General features: G+C 40.2%; 1 protein-coding gene and 1 long non-coding RNA gene across 4 annotated transcripts in view; one reads left to right on the top strand and one right to left on the bottom strand.

The window, feature by feature from the left end:
* MACROD2 (MACRO domain containing 2) overlaps nucleotides 1-15,777 on the bottom strand; it is an 844,666-nt gene that overhangs the window by 656,768 nt on the left and 172,121 nt on the right. For all 3 annotated transcript variants that reach the window (XM_027693439.1, XM_027693438.1, XM_027693440.1), the window contains exon 4: nucleotides 11,545-11,574. In XM_027693439.1, coding sequence (XP_027549240.1) covers nucleotides 11,545-11,574 — 30 coding nt within the window. The remainder of the gene's footprint in view (nucleotides 1-11,544; nucleotides 11,575-15,777) is intronic.
* LOC113972406 lies at nucleotides 9,449-13,925 on the top strand. The gene is made up of 5 exons (XR_003535891.1): nucleotides 9,449-9,680; nucleotides 10,289-10,456; nucleotides 11,301-11,402; nucleotides 12,221-12,448; nucleotides 12,615-13,925. It is a non-coding gene; the product is annotated as an uncharacterized LOC113972406 (long non-coding RNA).

Genomic DNA, 15,777 nt, shown 5'->3' on the forward strand with positions numbered 1-15,777 from the left:
TTATTGCCCAGCCATCGAGGGTGAAGAAATACAAAGGCAGCAGTAACACCAGGGGTTTTATCCTTTTACAGCAACAATACCACCTTCGTTCCTAAGAGCAGACGGGGTGACCACCGTGGTACAGCTGGGCTGGGCTAACCATTTGAAACCAAAACTGGGATGGGAAGATAAACACAGATGATAAGCAAAACTGTAGGTAAACTTTTCCTTCCCTCACAGCAGCTCTGGAATTGGCAGCTCTCTTTCATTTCCTCGAGTAATGAATTCATTTGGCTTGACAAATTACTGCCTGCTCAGAACACTTTCCCCTTCATCCCAGCACAAACTGGGGAAAGGACGGAGAAAGCGGCACTACCTGCATTTAGGGGCCCAGGATAGGATTGGACATGAGAGGGATTGGTGACTAGAGCTGTGATTAGGACATGGAATAAGAATAAAACTGGCAATGAAAGGGCCCAGGCAAATTCAAAGAGAGGGAATCTGGGCCTGGGACTAAAACTAAACCATTTTCCAGTGAAGAAATTGGACAGTGAGCCATGAGCAGAGAGAAACTGTGACTGGCATGACGTGGAGACTAGTTTTGAGAAGTGAACACCAAGGTAAGAAGTTAGAAAGGGGACACTCAGTCCCTGCACCCCAAAACAGGGACTCCCATTTCCATCTGCCCAGCAGCACAGGAAGGTATCACTCATCTCTTCCCCTCTGCACTTGTTTCCACACCCATCACTGCTCTCTCCATCAGCTCCCTGCTCCTTAATCACATCAAAGCAAACCTTTGTAAGATCACAGTTTGAAATTGTCTAAGTAAAAACGTCTCCCTAAAACCAATCCCTCTTTAATATGTAAATTTAGGCCAGCAGATTTCAGAATGGCTGAGAATAAGGGAGCAGGAAATTGTGAAATGCAGGTGGTGGCACTGGGAACAAGTGGAGAAGAAGGTGGGAATCTCAAGGTGCATTTCAGTCTGAAATGAGTTATAATGCTGTATTACATCCTGAGCTGATAGACAAGTTGCAGTTTGCAGAATCACTTGGAATTTATCAGACCTACTTTTAGAAACATAAGGATTTTCATTTCTTTAAAGAACTCAGCCCCTTGTTGCAAAGCCTTGGCCTTAAAATTACAAGTCTGACCTTAATCTTCATTCTTACTCTTTTGGTGAAGATAATGCCATTGTTTTGGGAAAGAGAAATAGATTACCTATGAAATCTTTAATATACTTATGAAATCATACACCAAACTGATTAGTACCAGAACAAATACTGGTTTGCATATCAGCAAACCTGGGGTTTGCTTTGAGAGAGGAGGATGAGAGAGATGAGGTTCCAGCTGGATGTACAGTTAGAGGAACTATCATATCCATCCATACGTGGATACAGACTGTGAACCCCCAGGCAACTTTAATTTTGGCACTTCCTAACTTTAAGTGCTTGGGTTTGCACCTTAATAACATTCTTTTAACATTGTGTGTGTATAATACACTCACAGATCACTCAGCCAAGACATAATTGATTTAATCATCCCCATTTGTGAATGATTTGTGAAGCTCACACGAGTTTGTTAAGTTGCAGCCCTGCCCAATAAAAATTAAAGCAGATGCCTCTGTGAAGCCCAGAGAAACAAGCTGATAATGTAAAAGGAACAGACTGAACTGTAACAGAAGTGTGACAAAAAATATTTTGTTCTTTGCTACTGTATATGTAGCCAAAACCACAACATTACAGATCTGTCAGTCCAAATGGCAAAACTATCATTTTGAATTTTAAAAAGAAAATTAGCTCGAAAAGAAAGTTGAATTATAAACCCCGCACGTTACAAGGCATTTACATAAGAACAAGGAAAAAGATGTAAATTAGATGACTTTGTAAAGAAAAAAAACCCTAACTATTCTACACATAATCATAAGGTAGTGTTTTTAATGGGAGAATCATTGAAATTCTTCTGCTTTTATAAGAGACTAGATTTGATTGATAATAAAATTAGATATTTTCTTAATCCAGAAGACTCTCTTTATGTCATCAAAGATTTTGAAACACTTTGTTATTAATACCATACAAATTCAAATTAGAAGTAAACAGCCTTTCTCTAACTGAATGAAGAAAAGGCCCAAGTGAGAACAGTGAATTGCTGCGTATTTAGAATTATTAATGGTGGTAGCCTCAAATACATCACATTTTTCCTACATTCTAATTTAATCTCCATTAGTGTAAAAGTGGTTATCCAGCAGTATCTAATTTCCAGTTGGTAGTCCTGCCATTCCCTTAGAGAATGTGCTGTATCACCAATTAAGGTCTAATTGTCAGAAAGTTGCTCTCAGTAGAGCACGCTTTCTCTTTTTCCAAATATCATCCTGTTTCTACCCATGACAGTGGTACAAAAACTAAAATTCCTCCTCCTTCCAAATAGGAATTAAAATTCCTATTTGCAAAACTGATTGAGGCATTATGAAACCCCAGCAAGTTTTGCTTTGCCTCCAGAGAACTGATTTCTGCTCTTTTCCTTGGACTTTTTGCAAAACATAGGGTTTCCTTGCCTCATTTTCCCAACTGGAAAATGGAGGGAACATTACTTCTGTGTTCACAGAGCAATTAGGTGTGTGGAGCATTTAGATTCTGGGGTAATAATGCTCATATGGATGAAGTTCATCATATGTTTTCTTTCATATCAGCATCATCAGTAGCAGTTCCTGGCCCTGGTCACTTCACATCTCAGGTTACTGGTCCCCCACTACAACTGCTTTTAAAAATCAAGCCTAAATTGCAGGTACAAAGTCATTCAGTCTAAATTTGATATCCTAAAAAGGGTGGGGAGGCTTTTTATTTGCAGTCTGCCATGTGTCATTAGAATGAAAACCAGAAGCTGCATTACCATCCAACATTATCAACTCGAAAAGATGAACAACTGCAAAGGCAGACTTGTGAATGCAGGTTTTCCACTGGTGTCTCTTAAAAAGCAGTTCCACCTGTGTAAGAGTTTTAATCCTTCATTAGCAATCACCACATTTCATTTTCTGTGTAATGCCAAAAGCTCATCCCACGTTACACTGACACAGGGTTCCTACAGCTGGAAGGAAGACACGCACATGGGAAACTAAGGAGGACAGATCTTTCCAAGACTCACCCATCTTGCCATCTACTCTGCTGCAGATTTTCTTGGCTTTTGAAAAGCTGCATGTTATAATCTGTAAGCGTTTTGCACAGGAAAAAAGAACTTTGGAAAGATGTGATGAGCAAAGAGCAACTCATAAATGAGTAGTGAAGCTCTGTGGAAAGAGCAGAAAATCTGAAATAGGAGGTGAGAGGTGAATGCAGACCTGATTTCATACTCCTTCATTCTGTGCAGCAAGAAGGGAGTTGTAAACTCTTTCTGTAATATCTGTAATTTCGATACTTGGGCTTTGCTTGCCTCTACAGCTTAATCCTGGGTTTTATTCAAGATTTTCTTGGAAAATGTAGTGACTAAGAAGTAATTACTTTCATTAGAAACAGAAGGAAGAAACTATTGCAAATTCTTTCCATTACAGGAGGTGGGGAATTAAGGACTATGGCAATCTCCAGTGTCTGCCCTCTGGGGTCAGTCCATCAGCAGACAGTGGTGCAGGGATCTTCCCCCTCCTCGGGGGAGCTGTGAGTGATATGTAATGTCCATATTCTCATTTTATTGGACATGTGCACATTTCAAAGGAATAACCAGTAAGAATCAGCAAACAGTTGGTGCCATTTTCTCATGCCTTGCTGCTCACACCTGTATACACATTTGATGTGGAAATTAATGAACTTGGGGCCCAGAGACACTTTTAAGGAACTCTCCACTGATTAAGGTCTTTGTTTTGTTTTTAGGCAGACCAGCATGACAGCTTCAGTAAACAGGTTGATATTCAAAAGTGCCTCTATGTCTACGAGTCAAGTACCTCCACCACTCCTTTATTTCATTTCTTCTTTTTATTTTAATACCCCCTCTAAAATCAAATAAAACAATTTTAAATGTTTTAAATTACATTTGGCATTTTCCGCCTACTGAAGCCTGGTCCTCCTACAGGACCTCCTTTCCTGGTTCTCCTCAGGACCAGGAAAATAGCAGTAGCTCTTAAATCTGAATAACAGCTTTAAAAACCATCACCACCCCCTGTTTGAGCCTAACAAAACACGTCTTTCCTGCAGTGCTCTCTTCATTCTTACCTCAGAAAAGAGGCACTGTCGGGATTGTTGGGCAGGAAACTGAAACCACTTTGACAGGTGTCCCAATTTCCAGACTTTTCTTTAAGGAAACCAACCAAATGCTTAATTTTAAAAACTGTCTTCTGTAGACTGGCACACACACACACACACACATATATATATATATATATAAAATGTCTGACTTACTCTATTCTCACTGTAGCACAGAGCCATGTGTGTCACTTCCTGCACTGCCAGACTGTTTTCCCCTGGGAGCTGTGCCCTTCACCTTCAGCTACAGGTGGAGAGCCTCAACAAAAGTATCTTCACATGCTTGAGCAGGTCAATGAAAAATGTGTTTTCTGCATGCAAGACACATGTGAGACATACACATTTGCCTATACACGGAAAAAGTGTTTAACATTTTAGAGCACATGCCCAATTCCCATAACAGACTGTGAATTGATATCTGTCCATTAGGGAAGGGTTGTCATCTCCCACCCCGACTTGCAGCTCTGTCCTACAACGTGAAACCAAAAGGAAACAAGAAAGAAATGCATTCTCACATAACCAACTGCCTTGTTATCAAGAGCACCACGACCACAAACTAAAGGTCTTTCCCAATGTAAGAAAATCAATGCCATATTTTATGCATTTATTTATACACACACACAACTGTCTGACTTTCTGAAGAGACTGCAAGATCCAGTCACAAATATATATATATATGTAAAATGCATAAATATGAAAGTCATGTGTAGGTAGATAGCAGAAAGTGTGTATGTGCATGTTTTAGTTGTGGGTACTTAACACAGTAATTTCCTCATAACAAAATTAAACAAAACAAGGGGAGTCAGTGCCATGGTCTGTCTGAGGCAGAAAAAGACCTCACATTTAAGTGGGAGCTCAGGGTGTTGTGGACTCAGCACTCAGTAACTCAGGAGTGAAAAATAAAACATCACTTTCTAATGCCTAATTAAGTCTACACAGCAGTAATGTTAAAAGGCTGATGGCAGCAGTGAATAAGTTTGCCTTGACAGTCTACATTTCAGATTATTTTCCTGACCAAAACAGTCATGTTCCTGTATCACTGGCTGGAACAGGAGCACCACTTTAAAGAATTACAGACTGAACATGTATTTACCAAAAAAACCCCCAAACTGATCACATATCTTGTATCAGTTCCTGTAAATAGCAAAACATAATTTATTTATTTTTAAAGTAACTGCTGGGAAAGTGTAATTAACAGGATACAATTAGGCAGCAACTAAGAAATACTCACAATCAATCCAGAGACTTCCTGTTTATGATTATTACCTATAAGAATGTATAAAAAGACTGGAGAAAGGAAGTTGGCACCTTATATAGCCAAAGAGCAAAATATGGGCCAATTTTAACAGAAATAAAAAAAGAAACTAGAGTAAAGCACACATTTTAAATACAGCCATGGCAGTTTTTGTTAAGGGTCCTTGGAAATAAACTATGCTTATTTATTTATAGAGCTTTCATCATTATATCTCTAGATGCACTACAAAATGAGAAAACCCACTACTTTTAATTAAAGCTGAACTAAAATTCCCCTGCAATAACAGAAGGCAAAAGCAAACACAGATTGAAGAAAGAAAGAAAAAACATTTCAAGAACAACTGACCTGTAAAGAAAGACTTTGCTTGCACAGAAAGTTTGAATAAATTCTATAAAAGATGTTAAATTACAGAGCAATCTTTTTGCTTTGATCTGATACAACAAAAAGCTCATGAATAACAAGATTTTGGGCTGAACCAAACACCTGGAAAGGGTTACAGTCTACTCCGAGCTACTGGGCTACCAATGGAACTAATAGTAGAGCTGTACAGAAAAAAAAAAACATAAATACTAACATTTTAATTGGCTGATGCACTGTCACAGTGGGGGAACTTGTGGATGCAGCCCTCTCAAACCCACTCTATTTACAGAGATGAAAGAGAACAGCATGCAAATAGTAAAAGGAGATAAAACACTTTAACAACCCTACAGAATTGCAGCAGCAATCTTCCAGCAGAAGGGGATTAATTAGCAACAAAAGCAAATGGCCATTTGCCTTAAATTATCAGTTCTTGCCATGATCATTATTTGCTTGGAAAATCTTTGTACCTCCAGAGCTATTATGTAAATACCTAAGATATGAGGGTGCTCTGTACAAAGCAACCCAAAGCTTGTGAAGGTGGTTGCAATCCCAGATGAAGCACATTTGTTCCGTGGAGCCATTTGTTGTGAGCACACCCCAATCTGACAAATGCATTTGACAGGATACAAGAACATGCCAACAGACTGGCATAAATAAAATAATACAAAATAATAATGCTTATTTTCTTGATGAAAGAATCCTGTCAGTGCTCCTTTCCCAAACTCTTTCTTCTGCTTCTCGAGGGATGCGTTTCATGTTATGTGCACGTCATGCACAAATTTGAACTTTGGATTTAAACCCTTACTTCACTTGCATTTAAATTATGTAAATATCAAACCCAAGCCCTGTGAAATCCAAAACAGGGAGCATCTCGTCCTGGTTCAGGATAAAACAGGCTTGTCTTCTTCCTGTTATGCATTTTGAATGGCCTAGTGCAGGGCCAGGCTGGTATTTAAAGTGTTTTCCAGCAAACATTGCTTCAGGGTGATCTTGTCTCCTTCCTGCCTCCAATTTTCTCTTGTACAACTTCCACTTCTCAGTGTCACGAATATTCATTCACCAGGTAAACTGATGTCAAGTTACTATTCAGACGGTGCAAAACTTCCTTGCTTTCTTTCCTAGAGATGTGACTACCAGAAGGTGGCTGGACATGGTGAGTCCAGTACCTAAGGCACATCTGCGAGAATAAAAACCTTATCCCGAGGGGAGGGACGTCAATATATTTGTGTCAGCTGTTCTTTCCTGACACTACTGGCTGGATAATCACCTGCTTTTTGAGCTCATTAGCCTGCAATTAATTGACAAATAGACAGGGTGGCTGCGAGCAGCAGTGACTTTGCAGCAGCACCTCCCTGGCAGCTCCCCTCTATTTCTGCAGCATTAGCACAGCCAGGGTGGTTGTGCTCGTCCCACCTTTGAAGGGAAACAACTCAGGATAGAAGTAAGTCTGTGGAAATTTCTTTCTACTGGGAGAAAACACTTTTTTTCCTGCTATTATAAAGTAACACAGATATAAAGGCAGCAAATCCCAAGTTCAAAACGGAGACTACAGAATAACGTGCAAAGAAACCCAGTTCCCTGCTGTGACCACAAACACAAGTGAGAGTTATTTAAAACTTTGCCTACAAACCATATCTTGGCAGAGTGGAGAGGTAGGTCTGATCTACTTTTAAGATATGATAACATATTTATGGCTATATAGGAATTAAATTTTTTTGCATGCCAGCAAAAGCCCTAGAAAAAACATAGTTACACTGGCCAAAAAAGAGAGACAAACAGAAAAACAGACAGATCTTTTGGGGCAACCAACTTAAACTGGGTCCATACAATGCTCCCAAGGAATATAACCTGTCTTCTCTTTGAGTTTGTAAAGACAAAAATCACCAGTTTCAAGTACAGAGCAGAAAAAAACTACATTCATAACAGGACACACTAAAAGATGATGTCACCTTCCCCAGTTCCAGCATAGGCAACAAAATCTCATGAGGGGGAAAAAAATCCAAAATTAAAAATACCCTCAATATAAGGTCAAAGAAATCACGCCAATCCAGAAATCAGCATGCAACAAGGCCTTGATTACAGTCAGCAAATGAAGTAAAGAAAAAATGAACCACAAGGAAAATAACTGAAAATGAGGTGGGGATGGTGGGGCATAAAATCCTAAAAAAACCCATAGGCTACCCTCAACATAAGGGAGGAGAAATCACAGCTCTTGCTCACTTTGCTTTAACAAAGTGCATAAAATCACATGCTTTCACTCCTTGACAAAATTGTAAAAGAATGTAAGGAAAAAAGATTGCCATGCAAAATAGGGCATTTCGATTTCTCGAGTCAGAACTTCATGACACATTTTTTAAAAGGGGTCACTTTTTCTCAAAATACCAAGTGGTTTTCCTCACTCCCTCCAAATGCAGGTTATTTTCTTCATAATTTTCACCTCTGCACTGTTGAACATAATGGGACAAATAATACATGATGCACAAATAAGTCATAATGCTCCATGCAAGTTATTAGCAGTGAAATGCTGAATATGTGATAAATCTAGACCTGAAAGTGAAATATGCCTCCTAATTAAAAATCAATTATTAAAACCAGTAAAGAATGAAAAAGAAAAAAGGCTCACTCACCAAACTCATAATGAAATCCTGGAAACTTCAGAGTTATTTGAAAAGCAGAAAGAAACCTTCAACATCTATATTTAACTAAAGACTCTACTGTGGATTTCTCGATTTTATGATTAAACAGTTCTGTGAAAAATTGTTTCTGGTATCTTTTGTGCTTTTATCTCTTCATTCCAAATGGTCATGAACATGAATAGACAGCATTTAAATGGAGAATGCAAGAACAAACCATTACTCTGGCTCTGGGAAATCAAAGTACACGGATGCCCTGATGTGGCCCCGAGGTGACACAGGGATGATAAGCACAAAACCACCAGTCCCTGAATTTAGATCCAAGTGCAAGATGTTTACCCACAATGTTGTTTAGTGACAGATCTTTTCCAGTAGATGGTTTTAACACACACAAACTTAGACCAGGGTGTGCAAATAACTATTTCCAACCCATTTGTGTTCAGTTCTGGAAAGATTTCAAACGTAGAACAGCTCAGAAGCAGCTCAAAATCACAACACCTGTCGCACAGGCTTGGACAAGCAGAAATTTCCAGTTTTCTTTTGCTGTAAATCTAAGATATGTATTCATACCCCCAGCAGTGACAGAGAGATTAAATTAACGAGCATTACTGAAGAGATCTGAATCCCATTATTGGAGAAACTATGCTGGTATTATGCATTATCATAAATATTCAGCATCTGCAATCAAAAGAAGGCTTTCGTGTTTACGTATATAATAAAGTTTTAATAATTCACTATCAATACTTCACGTGGAGTGCTGCCACCTCTTCCTTCTGGATAAAGGAAAAAATACATCCAGCATTTAAAATCCACAACCACCCAGCTGGGAATGAAAAAAATCCCTTGTACAGAGAAATGCCTGTGGCCAGTATTTTTCCAAGAGCCAGGGGCTCCCAGCTCCATCCACCTGTGGAAGGTGGGTGGGTGGCCAGGGCTGCCTCCATGTTGCATCCCCCCTTGGCAAGCTCCAGCCTGCAGACCCCACACACCCTCCATGGTGCCTGCCCAAAATCTGGAGTACTTTGGCTACGAAATTCTCAGGGGTTTTCCTCAGAAAACTGGGAAAACTCAAGCGAGCGTTTCCTGAGGACATCTCGGCCGCCCTGCCCAAGGGCAGCTCGTGGCACCTCCAGAGCGCCAACACAGCCCCTCAGACATCAGCACTCACACTCTGAGCCATAAAACTGTCACATTTGGCATTCTACCTGTATCACAAGCAAGGGGGTACGTTGCTATCCTTCCACTGGAGATTACAGGGTGTGGGATTGGGGTTCTGGGCACAGAGGCTGCAGCAGATCCCCCTGTGGCCGCCCCCAGCCCGGCACAGCCGGTTCCCTGAGGGACCCACTGCCTGCCCAAACCCAGCCTGCCACAGCAGCTTCCCAAAGGTCCTGAGGGCACTTGTGTTAAAAAGGGTGCTAAAAGCCCCAAAGGATGTCGGGGAAGGAGGAGGGATGGAGAAGCAGAGAAGAGAAGTAGAACCAGCCCCCTGGGCTGCCACCAGCTCAGCCTGCCCTGAGGGGTGGGAGACCAAAGAGTCCATGGCAGGAGGGAGACAGCAGGAGTTTCCATTGCCAATATATTCCTTTCAACACATAAAATATGGAGAAAATCCCAACTTGACCTACAGCACAGGTTCATCCCAACTGCTGCAGAGGGAGAGCCACATTATCAAGTGCCACGCTGAGCAGACATCAACTTCTGAAGTACAGTCCAGCTGAATAAATACCACGGAAAGTTAATAGCCAAATCCTTTCAGCAGCAGTGCTCTGGGAACCTGATTGGAATTTGAACATTTGCATTGATTTATAATTTTTTTTTGATGTTACCAGCTGGGAGCAAGTGCTGGAGAGAAGGTACAGGAACAGCTCTGCAGAAACAGGAACAGCTAGGGAAGGATTACCTCCAAAAGGATTATCTTTTAAACAAAGAAAAATTTGGTATACTGCAAACAACTAACTCAAATCAAAAGAAACAGATTAATCCAACAGGATTAACAGGTAAGGCTGCCCTGTACGTTAATGTCCAGACACACAGCTGAGGAACGTGAAGGGTTTTATTTAGCTGGTTTTATTAAAGGTGCAGTTCTGAAGCACCTTTTCCTGGTCCAAAATAAGGGCTGCCTGTTCAGATAAAACAAAAGCTTTGACAACTTATCCTGCAGCCTCCCAAGCAACAGAGATCTCCTGTCTTTTTACAGAGCCTTTTCCTTTACCCTTACATATGTAAGCTCTGATCATCCAGTCCTTTTAACTCCCGCCAGGAAGGAAGATTAGTCGCTGCCTGTACCGCTCCTGTGCTGTGAAATTTCCAGAACTGAGCACTTTTACTTCCCTCTGGGAGGCAGGGGAAGTCACAGAAAACTGAGATCAAGCTCCTCGTGGGTTTTTCTTTCCTGAATTGTTAACACTCACGTAAGCTTTTATGGCCATGGTACTACAGGATTACAAAAAGCAAAATAGCATCGATCTACTAAAAAAAAAAAACCAGCATCCATGTATTTGGAAACAATACACTCTCTATGTGCTGGAGCATCCCTGCCTTACCAATAGACATGTTGGTAGTATCTCTTACCTGCACTAAAGATTTGTATTGAAATCTATTTGAGTATTCTGGCAAACTGAATGAGGTAACCAACCAAGTTGAAAACAGAATTATTTTTTTTTTTAAAGCACAAAGACAAAGCCTCATTCATTTACTAAAATTATTTTTTACTGTGTTTTAATAATTTCTTTAAAAATTGTTTATTTAACATATATTTGAGGTTCCCCTGGGGTAAATTAAAAATCTTAGATACTTAAAAACACAACATAAGGCAGTTCAGTTCCTTTCTGTTTCACTCAGCCTCACGTACAGGTCAGCCCCCACTCTAATCCAGAGTTGAAACCGAATTCAGCAGCAGCCACAAACCTTCCCTCCTGATGATATGAAAGATTATCAACTCTGGTGAGTTTTCCCATCTAATAATTTTACATTTTCAACTTTTGAACTTATCACCTATTATTTCATAACCAACTAATCACTACACTGGTCCAGCACGTATTTCACAATTATTTAAAAGTGAATTCAGCATTAAGCAAAGACTCACCTCCTCCACCTCCAAGGAGGCTGGAATTAGCTGCAAGAAAAACAAAAGGAGAATCATTAGCATTGAACTTCCAAAATATAGGTAAAACCAAACCAGAAGATGTTTCACATGAGATTTTCCATTGTTTCAGTAACTTCACTACTCTTCACTTACCCAAAAACATTTAATGCAAAAACAATCATTTATGTAAATTGCAATTGCAATCTTTACCTTTGCAAAATCTTTGAGTGTAATAAATAAATAAAACAATAATATAACTACTAAAGCTAATGCACTGAATAGCTTATGAAATTACAACCTTGCATTTATACCTCCATAAACCATATTCCTTTGTGATCACCAAATGAACTAAAAAAAAAATTATTGTAGAGAAATTTCAATAGACTTTGATGGAACTTTTGATTAGCTTTCCTTGTTTTCTATGCCATGGGACCCTTGAGGATGAGAAACCCTGGCCCTGCTGATATAAAGGGTGTTTTCCCATTGTAGGCAATTAAGTTGGGATTTCCCTCAGCTTGCTTAATTGCCTCTGCACTGTAACCATCCAGCTACTCAGGCCAGAGCTTGATAAATCACTTATGGAAAGCAATTTTCAGAGCGTGGTGATACAAGATGGTCCTTCAAATTAAGCTTGCACAACTGGAGCCAAGCCAAACATTCTCCTTTCACTGCCTAGGCAGAACCAGAAGGAAAGCCTAAGCTTCTAAAACTGCCCCTTTTGGATGTGTGGGACACAAATCCTTGTTGTATCGGAATGTAGATAAAACACGGCATCAAAGCAAGAGCATAAGGGATGGACAGAGGTATTTCTGTTTGCTTTGTGATGAGTGAAGGAGAAGTGATACCTCAAACCATGTCCTGCTCCAAGACAAGGGTAGATGGCGAGACACACAGAATAAATTAGGTAGTTTCCTATATGTTACTGTATCTATTATTTTCCTCTGCTTCCTAAATAGAAGTCCTTAAACAGCAAATTCCCTGCTGTTGGGCTTTTTTTTCCCCTTACTTTCTTAATACTTTTATTTACATAAAATTGACAGTTATCTTTGTCTTCTTAATTTCTTTCTCAGATATTCTACAAACACCTTTGACTCAACATCCAATTTCAGCTCTACCATTTGCAGCCAGCTTTCCTTGACACTGCAGTAAAAATGTCTTCATCAGAAAGCCGGATTTTCCATCGAAGTACTACACCCAAGATCCATGATTTTTAAAAGCAACTTATACCATTAATACTGTTATCTTACAGTGTCTCAAAAAGTACCTCTATATTACTCAAAATGCAATGTTCTTTATAGAAATAAATGAGCAGTTTCATATCCAGCATAGCTGACCATATCAAATCCAAGTAAACTGCAAGCCAAGTTAGTTATCCATCCTAGGACTAGTTGTTCCTACACTCACTGAGGGAATGAATCAAGACCAGGATCAAGAGAGATGTTCTTGAGCATTTTTCTGATCCAAGTCTGGTTCTAATACTCTGGAAGATTAGATGAAGGGAAATGGGACAAACTGTTTCAGAAACACAGTAATTTGGGGCCATTTTAAAAGAAATGCCTCTTTGGTGATACAGAAAGTGTGGAGCAACAGGCACAAAATGGAAAATTTTAAAAAAGAGCAACACAATCATCCATATGTGATGGACACCTCTTGGCTCTCCTCTTTAAGGTGCTAGCAGGGAACAAATATTGCCATATATAAACTGCCTTTGACAAAGATATAATGGTAGTAGTGATAAATGTGTGCAGACATATTGCAAAGAAGGCCACTGAACATCAATCTTCCTGTATTTACCGGTTCTTGCCCTTACTGAAATTCACTATTAAACAAAGAAACAAATTAAAACCAGCCCCCTGTATTTTCACAGCAGTTTCCAAAGGCCTCCTGCAACAGGTAACATCCCCTTCCCTGCACTAACAAGTGTTTATCTGCGACAGAAATCAGCACAGCTCTTATCAGAAGAAAATAAAAGTAACAAAGTGTCATCTACTGCCACGAGCCTGCTATTCCAGCTTATTTCTTGGCACTGTAGAATACACCTACAATTACCATTCTAATTCTTGCAGGAGTCAAATTCTAGGATTTCGGTTATTATGTTTCAGAGACTCAAGACACAAAGCTATAACCTGTTATACCTCACTGTAACCAAAGTTTCCACTGCTAAAAAAAGTTTCTTGGGATAGCCAGCCAACATCCCCACTGCAAACTCTCATTCAATGGCTTCTCAGAGAATTATGTTTCTCTCATTAAGTTCTCCTGACAATGTTCATCTTTCCAATATGTTCTAAAACTTCTTAATAACATATAATATAAGTCAGCACCACACACTTCTCTATAGAAACAGCAAAAACAGTTCAAACAGATTTTTGGCTGCAATGCACCTACCCCAGCTATTGAAATTGCAGTAATAATTCATAGGCACTTTTTTTAAAGAATTCTGCTTGCATAATAGAAAGGAAATCAAACCATTTTCCTATGATTCCAGGAAAGAACAAATTATATTTACAGTTTCATTTCTAGAAAACATGTCACTCAAAAAGCAAGAACTTTCAGATTTTTCAGCCTGTCCCTGAAAGGTTCAATAAAACCCACCTCTCTTTCCATCTTTGGGAAAGCCTTGCCATGACAGAAGTAACTTGTCACTTAGCACCTAATGAATATTGTCCCAGCCAGAGCTCCTCCAGGAGGTCAGCACAGCCCCATGGCTGCAATCACATCACATCATGTTGGAGCAAGCACGGCCTCTCCTCTCAGTCCCTCTGTGTTTATCCACAGCTGCGTTTTGTCCGTCAGTGCTCCCAAACAATCCAGCCTTGGAAAACACTTTGGAAGCAGCCCCTGCTGTAGAGGCTCAACCGTGGGTTGACTCTGAGCAACCTGGTCTAGTGGAAGGTGTCCCTGCCCACGGCAGGAGAGCTGGAACAAGATGTTCTTTACGGTCCTTTTCAACCCAAACCATTCCATGATTCTAGGACTGTTGCCTGTAAATCCATCCCAACTAACCTCTTGCCCTTACTTCCCTATTCCAGAGCTGCACAAGACTCTGAAGTCATAGGAGACTTGGAGTGAGAGGAAAACAGGAAGACTGAATTGCTACCAAGTTACCAAGGCAAAGAACAGTAAAAGAAAGCAAACAAGAGGAGCTCCAAAGAACTGCGAGGTAAAGCCTTCTTGCACCTCATTTCACTGCCCATGTCACCCTTCCAAACTGACCTGCCCAAACTGTCTAAAATTCCCTCCTTATGAACTGCAGTCCACAACAGATTCCTGGGCATTAACTCTGAAAATCCACTCACAACACAAACCTTGAACTATTATTTTACTATGTACAGAGTGGTCAGGCAGCCAGCAGACCATGGACTGCCTTGCCAGACTGAAACATGACACACACTGATAATACCCCAGCCAAAACAGCTCACTTGGACATGGACCACAAGAGGCAGCAGAGGTGAGAGCTCACCTAATTCTAAATACTTTTGCCTGCACCAGTAACATAGGCTTCAATAAAAATTAATAATAATTAATTATTAAAAAAAAAAGCCGTATTTGGGGAATTTTAAGTAGTGGCTTCAGGATGAGACAAATCACAGCCCCAGAGATGCTACATGTCACCACTGCTTTAAAAGGAATCCTGAATGCTGCATTTGGAGAGACAGATCTCACCCTTACAGCCTGCATCAGTACAGGAAATGGAAATACATCTAGAAGTGGTAATATGGCTTTCAGCCCTGGAGTTCTGGGTTTCTCTTTAGCAGGGACATTAGAACCATTCACAGAAAAATTGTTTCTACAAAGTTCAGGGTCCTCTCTAAAAATATTCACTTAAAAAAAAACGGTCTCTAATCACTGAATATAACGATTTAGCCCTTAACTAGGTATTGATGGCACCAGATTCTACAAGAAATTCAGTATTTCAAATGTCTTGACACCTCAGTGGGTTAGATATTTATGTTTTTAGCAGCACCAGGGCAGCACTACTAAATGAACCCTATGAATACTGGTCTGTTGTACTCAGAGAACTCAACTCTTGCTTTAAGAAACAAAATTCCTTCCAAAACAATTCTGTGGGAAGTGAAGGGAAAAAAGAGAGAGGAGAGGAGAGGAGAGGTTCGGAGAGGAGAGGAGAGGTTCGGAGAGGAGAGGTTCGGAGAGGAGAGGTTCGGAGAGGAGAGGTTCGGAGAGGTTCGGAGAGGAGAGGAGAGGAGAGGAGAGGAGAGGAGAGGAGAGGAGAGG

Source organism: Neopelma chrysocephalum, unplaced genomic scaffold (genome assembly GCF_003984885.1).
Source record: "Neopelma chrysocephalum unplaced genomic scaffold, ASM398488v2 Primary Assembly neopelma1_91, whole genome shotgun sequence".
Classification (NCBI taxonomy): Eukaryota; Metazoa; Chordata; class Aves; order Passeriformes; family Pipridae; genus Neopelma; species Neopelma chrysocephalum.